Source organism: Camelina sativa, chromosome 15, assembly GCF_030686135.1.
Source record: "Camelina sativa cultivar CO46 ecotype springtype chromosome 15, ASM3068613v1".
NCBI lineage: Eukaryota > Viridiplantae > Streptophyta > Magnoliopsida > Brassicales > Brassicaceae > Camelina > Camelina sativa.
The window spans coordinates 26,965,675-26,974,301 of NC_141894.1; the positions used below are offsets into that span (position 1 = coordinate 26,965,675).

The 8,627-nt window shown below is 38.2% G+C and overlaps 1 protein-coding gene across 1 annotated transcript; it reads right to left on the bottom strand.

Moving 5' to 3' along the window:
- Positions 1 to 1,207: 1,207 nt before the first annotated feature.
- On the bottom strand, positions 1,208 to 3,222 carry LOC104747451 (amidophosphoribosyltransferase 1, chloroplastic). Its single transcript, XM_010469083.3, has one exon. The coding sequence runs from the start codon at positions 3,083 to 3,085 to the stop codon at positions 1,385 to 1,387; it is 1,701 nt and encodes a 566-aa protein (XP_010467385.2). The 5' UTR covers positions 3,086 to 3,222; the 3' UTR covers positions 1,208 to 1,384.
- Between the last annotated feature and the right edge of the window lie 5,405 nt (positions 3,223 to 8,627).

The following is an 8,627-nucleotide window of genomic DNA, read 5'->3' on the forward strand; positions in this document are numbered from 1 at the left end:
AAAATAAAAAGTAATTAATTATAAGATGAATATATTAGAGATATATAAAAAATATTTGGATATTGAATAGAAAATGTCTTTTAATCATGAAAACCCATAAATAATTTACTATAATAATTTTTTTTAATTTAGAATTTTCTTTTTAAGTGTTGGTCAACGCTGGAGTCAACGCCGGTCTTTGCCGGAGTTAATTGACCGGTGTACTGGATTATATGTCTATGATGTTGACCGCATAACGTCATATAGTTCATGCATGTGGTCATGTAATACATATACTCTGTGTAGTTGAATATACAATAGTATACTTGGCATGTGTGACTATGTATTTACCAATACTTCGTGTAGCTAGCCATCTTGCTATGTGTAATATAGTTCTCCTTACAAAATCAGTTAATAAAATGTATGAGTTTTCTGAACTGTTGTTGGAAAAAAGAGTATGATCAGTATCTCTCCCTCTGAAAGTAGAAGAGAAAAAAATTAATTTGATTATAGAGGAATTCATCAAAATACTACTATTTTTTTTTCTAAAAATACCACTCTTTAGTTTCTTTTTCCAAAATACCACAAACACAAAAAATTGATTTTTAAGGTGTTTTTTTTTTAGGTATGGATTGACAAATTTAGTTTTAGGGTATAGTTTTTAGGAGTAGGGTTTAGTATTTAGGATTTAGGAATTAGTTGTTAATATTAGAACTTTAGTTCAATTATATGGTAGTAACTAAAGTGTGGTATTTTTTGAGAAAAATATATTTAAAGGTATTTAAGAGAATTGCCCTTCATATATATATATATATATATGTATATGTGTGTTACAGCATAATATACACAGCACGATTCAGGTACTTGTACACCTAACACTAACATTATTTCATCAGTGTTACAAAATCAGCTTAATATGTACATCATCCCATCCACAAAAATATCATCAACAAGAGTAATCTATCACAAGTATTAGAACAACCTATCATCCATAAAATTATGTCAATATGATATACTTCTCAAGTGTTAAGAAATATTCTAGTAGGACTCCAACTTTGTAAACCTTTGTTTATGGATCTAACACCACAATCCGAAAATGTGCGGTTCTTTGCTTCACTTAGACTAAAAAGGATCCTCATTAAACTCGTTTTCACAAAATAAGCTAATCTCTAAACTCTAAACCAAACAAAGATTAACCCTTATTAGAGAAGAACATGAGAATGAGAGGTGTCTACAAATAAGATTGGATTCATAAAAGGACCCGCTGTGAGATCAAAATCTTTCAAGATTCAAACAAAACAAATATCTAAATATGACTATAATGTCAAACTGATAAAATAAAATAAAAAACAAAGCATACACTTAAGAATCTACTAAAGATCTTTTCACCACCATTAGTCTCTCGTTACCGAACCCAACCTGCTTCGATGTTTTCGAAGCTACCAACGAGACCGTCATCAATGAAATCCCCTCCTCCTCGTTTCACCTTAACTTCTGTCGGCTTCACGGGATAGTCACCTGTGAAGCACGCATAGCAGAAGCTCTTTGAGTCTTTCCCTAAGTGTTTCTTCAAGGTATCGAACGACAGAAACGCAAGAGAGTCACTCCCGATGAACTCGCTAATCTCCTCAACACTCAATCTGTTGGATATCAACTCCTCTGAGCTAGGTGTGTCCACTCCATAGTAACAAGAAGCCACAATAGGAGGACTAGCAATCCTCATATGAACCTCTTTCGCACCCGCTTCTCTCAGTAAACGCACAATCTTAGACGAAGTGGTGCCCCTCACAATCGAATCATCCACCACAACAACTCTCTTCCCTTCTAAAACCCCACGAACAGGAGACAGCTTAAGCTTCACACCAAAGTCTCTGATCTTCTGAGACGGCTCAATGAACGTCCTCCCTACATAATGAGACCTAATCAGTCCCTGCTGAAACGGCACACCCGATTTCGCAGCGTACCCGAGAGCAGCCACAACGCCAGAGTCAGGCACAGCGATCACAACATCGCACTCAACAGGGGACTCTGTCGCCAAAATCTCACCAAAGACATGCCTAGATTCATACACAGATCGACCAAACACAATCGAGTTAGGCAAAGAGAAGTAGATGTGTTCGAAAATACATTGCTTGATCTCAGGACGAGGCATCAAACACTGAGACTTCACACCATCCTTGTCCACAACCAAAACCTCACCAGGATAAACCTCTCTCTCATAAGTAGCTTCAATCAAATCAAGAGCACAAGTCTCGGAAGCAAAAACAACAGCTCCGTTACTTCTCCTACCCATAACTAATGGCCTAAACCCATATGGGTCACGAACAGCAACAAGCTTATCCTCAGTAACAAACACCATCGAATAAGCACCTTGAAGCTTCTCACAAGCATCAATGATTCTCATAAAAAAGGGTCTAGCTTTAGAAATCGCAATCAAATGAAGCACAACCTCAGTATCAGAGCTAGTATTGAATATGGAACCGTTCTCTTCAAGCATAGCTCTCAAAGTCTTGTAATTTACTAAATTACCATTGTGGGCAACACCGATTGAACCAAATCGGTAACCCGCGACGAAAGGCTGAACGTTCTTGAGCATTGAAGATCCGGCGGTTGAGTAACGGACATGGCCGATTGCGAATTCACCAGGTAACTGATCGAGTTTGGATTCGTTGAAAACCTCAGAGACTAAACCAACACCTGTAATGGTTTGAAGAACCTTTTCACTGCTAACAGTTACAATACCTGCACCTTCTTGGCCACGATGTTGAAGCGCGTGGAGAGCTAAGTAACAGAGCCGTGAAGCCTCTGGGTCGCCGTAGATTCCGACGACGCCGCACTCTTCTCGAGGCTTTTCGTCGTCGTCTTCGTTGTTGTAAATAAAAGGGGTTTGAGAACGGTCTTCGGCTGGTGAGGGAGATGAGAAGTAGGAGGAGACTCCATCGATGAGTGAAGGAAAAGAAGAGGAGATGGAAGAAGGAAGGAGAGAGAGATGGGGAGGTTTAAGGAAGGGTTTGGGGAAGAGAGGAAGAGGTTTATTGATGGTGTGAGGATTGTTTGGTTTAGGGATTAAAGAGAGAGAAGAGGAGGAGAAGCTTGTGGCCGCCATGGAAGACAAAAAAGGGTTCGTAGGTTTTTTTTGTTCTTGTTGTTGTTGTTTGGTCTGATTTTGGGATTAAGCTGTTTGTGTCTGTGTGAAAGCGATGGTGGCTTTAAGGGTTTTGATTTTTTTTGACTGTGTGTCGCCTCCTGAGAATCTTTTCTTTTGCTTTCCAAAGGGTTTATTGGGGTTTTCAAAAATTTAAGATAAGAAATAGGTAGAGAAAACAAAAACAAAATAAAATAAATTTTAAAGAGTATAAATAAAGAAAACAAAATAATCTTCATCTCTCAACAAAATAATCTCCATCTCTCAAAAATAAATACATCATTTTAAGAATATTACGAAATTTTTTTTTATCATCTGAAATATAAGATGGAATACAAGGTAGGATTCGTCGGTAGGATTTTAACCTCAAGAAACTAAGCCGACTAGACTTTACTACTCCGGAAAACAACCCGCCAAGATTTAAAGTTCTTGGAAACTAAAACTCAAACTCGGGGAGACAAACAAGGAAAAGAAACAGATCTAAACAGGATAATCGATTGTACAAAAAGAAACAAAATCTTCTTTTTGCCCGAACAAACCAATATCACAAGAACTAGAAGGCTAAGGACACCGGAGCTGAACACTACTTAAAGACCTTGGAGTCGACATCACGAAGCCTATCACGATGCATTGTGATAATGAAGCAGCCATTCATATCGCAACCAACTCGGTATTCCACGAGAGAACGAAGTATATTGAGGTTGATTGTCACAAAGTCCGAGAGCAAATCCAACTAGGCGTAACCCTTCCTTGCCACACCGAGAGCTCCGAGCAACTGGCCGATGCATTCACCAAGGCAGCAAGCCCTCAAGTATGTGAGTACATACACTCAAAGCTTTGACTCATGGACCTCACCAAACCTTGAGAGCCTACACTCTTTTTCCCTTAAGTATAGTTTTTCCCAAGTGGTTTTCTATACTAAGGTTTTTAATGAGGTAGGTGATCAATGGTTCAAGCTTGTGTCATGGGGTCCAATGACTAAGCTTGAGGGGGAGTATAAATTGGGATTATGATCACCATGTTCGTACAGCCACCGTCCGTACAACCTCCACCGGGCCGTCCGTACAAACTCGTGTAGAAGCCCACTCGAAGCCTTACAAGACTTATGTGAGGCTCAAGCATTGTCTCCAGATCCTTCTCATATGACCGTTGGCGACTTGAAGCAAGTGGGAGGAGAGAAGTCAACCATTAGTCACATGTTGTGTTAAGAGTCTTAGATGTCACTTTCATCATGTAAATCGTGTAGCATCTTGTATAGAATATTCTCTAGCTTTATGTCTATATTAGGATTGTAACCATGAACTAAATCAAGTAAGAAGTTCTTTTCTTCTTCTAAACTTTCTCTCTTACACTCTCACTCACATACTCTCTCGATCACACTCAACCTCTCTTGTTCTATACACTCAATCGGTTCACTTTCTCTTTGTTTCTAAACTTACAGTTTTGGGAAAGCCCTAAACTCGACTTTAATTGGGAAAAATGTCGACTTCTCTTTTCTCTCAGCCGTTTCTCGTTCCAGAGAGAGAAAGAAAGAGAGAAAAGCTTTCCAGTGAGTTCTTGTGAGTTTCCTTGGTTGTTCTTGAGAGATTTGTGCTTGGGGAGTGTGATCTGAGGCTAAGGACGTGAAAGGAGCTTGCTATGGAGGTTTCTGGTCATGAGTTGGTCGATTTCCTCTTTGATTTGCAAAGGTGCGTGCATGACCATGGCTTATCTAAGCTGAGATCTCTGTTTCTGTGATTTTGTGTGTTGTGTGGTTACTTCTGTTGGTTGTTTGTGAGTTTTTCGTAGCTCCTGAGGCTTGGACTCGTTCCTGGGATCGTGGGGAACGAAAAAGAGAAGCTTGGAGGCAAAATTTGGAGTTTCTGTTCGAAGGAAATCGATGCTCGGCATCGGTGTCGATCGACACCAGTTGGGGGTCGGTCAAAACCAGCGCGAGGATGACTCGGGGACTTAGCGAGTGTCGGTCGACACCATGTGGAGGTGTCGGTCGACACCATGTGGAGGTGTCGGTTGACACCGTTAGGGATTTGGGAATTGTCGAGCAGTGTTGATCGACACCACTTGTGGTATCGGTCGACACTAGATGACAAGTGTCGGTCGACACCCTTTAGCAGTGATCGATTTATGTCGTGTTGCTTTGTGCATGTTCCTGGTTTGTTTTATTATTTTTGTTTGTGGGATGAGAGATCATATTGCTTGTGTGTATAGCCCAGTAGATAGAAGGATTGCCTCACTAAGTATTTTTGGTAATACTTACGCCTCTCTTTAGTGTTGTGGCGCAGGTAAAGGCAAAGTGTGATTGTAGAATCAAGGTTATGAAGAGGAGGATGTTTTAGAGGCTCGGTTGTTTGCTCTGTGTCTTCGTTAGGATGCTAGAGTGGAACTTAGTGGTCTAGAACGGATGTTAGGATTGCTGGTTTTATGATTGATTTATGTTCTGGATTATTGTTGGAATTGATTTGATGTTATTTCTTTAATGGTTATTGGTTATTGGTTTTATTGTACAACAAATATGAAAGTTTCTCTCCATGAACACATCTTGAAACTTCCATTCAAGATGTTCATCTAGCTCAGTAGCAGCCACTTGGGTTGTCTAAGTCGGCCTCAAGATTCTGTACTGAAACTCATTAATCAGCTTCTTGTACTACTTCTTATATTAACGTTGGAACTAGTACAAGAACCGCTTCAGCCATTTGATACATCCTTTGATATATCTAAGTGCAAGTTCCTTGATTCAACACAACATATTCTCTGCTTTGTGTCAATTACTATGTCAGCACAATTATCAAGTGCTACTTTTTCTTTGCTCTACCAGCATATGTATCAAGTAATACTTCATCCTCTGTATCAGCTATGTCCATTGTCTTTGTCTCAACTGTTGCACCATTACCGAGACATCTATGATGTATCTCTGTATCCATGTCTCATCCATTACAGTCATGTAGTAGAGATTTCACAAAATATTCTAAACCTTATAAAGCTTCAATCAACACAACATTTTCAATCTCTCCTTTGATGATTGAGTTTTACAATTCATGCACCTATTAGAACTAGTTAACTCAACATCTTCAATCTCTCCCTAAATGATTGACTTTTCAGTTCCACACATCTTATAAAACCAGTCATCACAATGTTGTCAATCTCTCCCTTGCGTTTTAGAACCCAAGCACACACTCAATGCTTTGTGTTGCATCATCTATATGTTTGCTTTGTGTTATATCATGCAATAGACTTGTATGATCAAACATCTTCATTCTCCCCATTTTTAATTAGTTTGATACTCAAGCACATCCTTTAATCACTAGTAGAACTCCCCCATAATTTTTGCTATTACTAACATCAGACTTGACATTCTCTTCTCCCCCAGCCTGAGTGCTAACTAAGTTAAAAACAACTAACATATTAATTCCACCCTCTTGAGTGCTTCAGCTTTGCACAACATCTTAACTAGTCTTGAATTAACCCGCTTATAATCATGCCTTTAATGCACCCAACTTTATAAATAAACATTGATTTTACTTGAAACAATCTCTGTAGTCCTGCAACTATCTTCTGTTTCAGTGATCTTTGTGAGCTGATGTTTCAGTTCTTACATCATCCCAAGCTGATTGTAACATCACACATCCGAACCAACAACTCTCTTCTACATTAACATCATGAATTAATAAACCTTGAAATTTGCAGATCCTTAACTTCTCTGAGCTTTGATATCTTCATCTTTCTCTTCTTTTGTAATTCTCTCTCTTTCAAAGTCTCATCTAAAAATGCATTTCAGAATTCTTTATAGATTCCAGCATGCTCCCATAATATGTTTCAACATTTATGCTCTTCGCCTCTCATGTTGGCAGAAATTCATTGTTGCGCAGACTTAGAATCAGCTGATCTGAAATATCATCATTCTACTGTGTTTCCAAACTCCAAAACCAGTTCTCTTCTACCACAGTTTAGTTCAACATGTCTACAGTAACTCTGCCAAGTTTCATCCCATGTCGAGTTCATTTGGTCGTCCGTTTAATGTTTTCATCGAAACTGGTCAAATCTGAAACTTCAGATGAAGTGTGCCTCAATCACAAAGCAACCATCAATATCTCAATCCCACCGTTGAAACTCAAGACAACATTACCACAAAGGTTTCATGCACTTGGTAATGTTGCCTTGAATCAGACATCTCAAAACTGTTTTCTCCTTTCTTTTCTAATCTGATAACCATATAGTTGGACATTGATGATGCAGTTTTATTCTCCTCTTCCCTTTCTTCTCCCCCATGGGTGCAACTCTCTCTTCCTCAGTGATCTCTATTTATCTCTTTATACAACCTTTGTCAGAAGGCTTGGTACTATCACAACCACTTTCTTTAAGCAAAACCTGATTCATAACATCATTTTGTCTCGAATGACACTAGAGATGTCAATTGAGCTTAGAGACCATGGGTTGTCCATGTCCAAATTAACTTGGACTGGTTATGGTCATAACCAAATTTGAAACGGTCAAATGGACGTAAAACTATTTTAGCCCACTAATAAATGGTCCTAACTCATCTGGACATGGACTGTCCAATAATTCTTCAAAACTAGGGATTGTAAAATTTGGGAGCAATTTTTTTTTTCATTTTGTCAAAAATTAGGGATTCTATCTTTCTCTCTCTCGCGAGTCGCGATTTCCTCTGCTTCTCTTCATCATCTTCTTCTTCCTCTTCTGATTTGTGTTTGTGATTGTGATTCAATCATCTTCTTCTTCCTCTTCCTCTTCAGATCGAAAAGCTTGAAGGTTCAATCAGATTCAATCATCTTCTTCGCAAGCTTTTGAAAACCTTAGAGGTAAATTTCGTTTATGGGTTTACTCTAATTACTGGGTTTGTGGGTTTACTCTGATTTGTGTGATTTGTGTTGTAACTCGATTTGTGATGATAAGTCTAATTTTGTTACTCTGATTTGTGATGATGATTTTGTTTTTTGTGTAAATATTCATTGTCTAATTACTGTTTTTGTAATGTCTCTTCTTTGGATCCTTCTTCTTGTTCTTCCAAAACCAAACCTTTATAATTATGAGTTTATGAAACTTTAGTAAATAATGAGCCTTCATCAGTTGATCCTTTATGAACCTTTAGTAAATTATGAGTTTTATGATGAACTTTAGTAAATTTTGCTTCAATTATGAGTTTAATGATGAATTTATGAGTTTTGTATGAACTTAGTAGTTAGTATAAACTTATGTGAATGGCTTGATATGTGTTGAATTTATGAGTTTATAATGAAACTTTAGTAAATTTTTCTTCAATCTGCAACCAATGGACAAACCAATTGGTCATAGTCCTATTTGTTTTGGACATATTTGGGTATGGGTCTATTTGAGCCTTGACCATAAATGACCATAAAATGTATGTGTCCAATTGGGCATGCCCATTTGGACATGGGCATGGACAGACCAATTTACACCTCTAAATGACACAACATTGGACTTCTTTATGTATTGCTGTTATTTTCAATAGAGCACTCCATCAAGC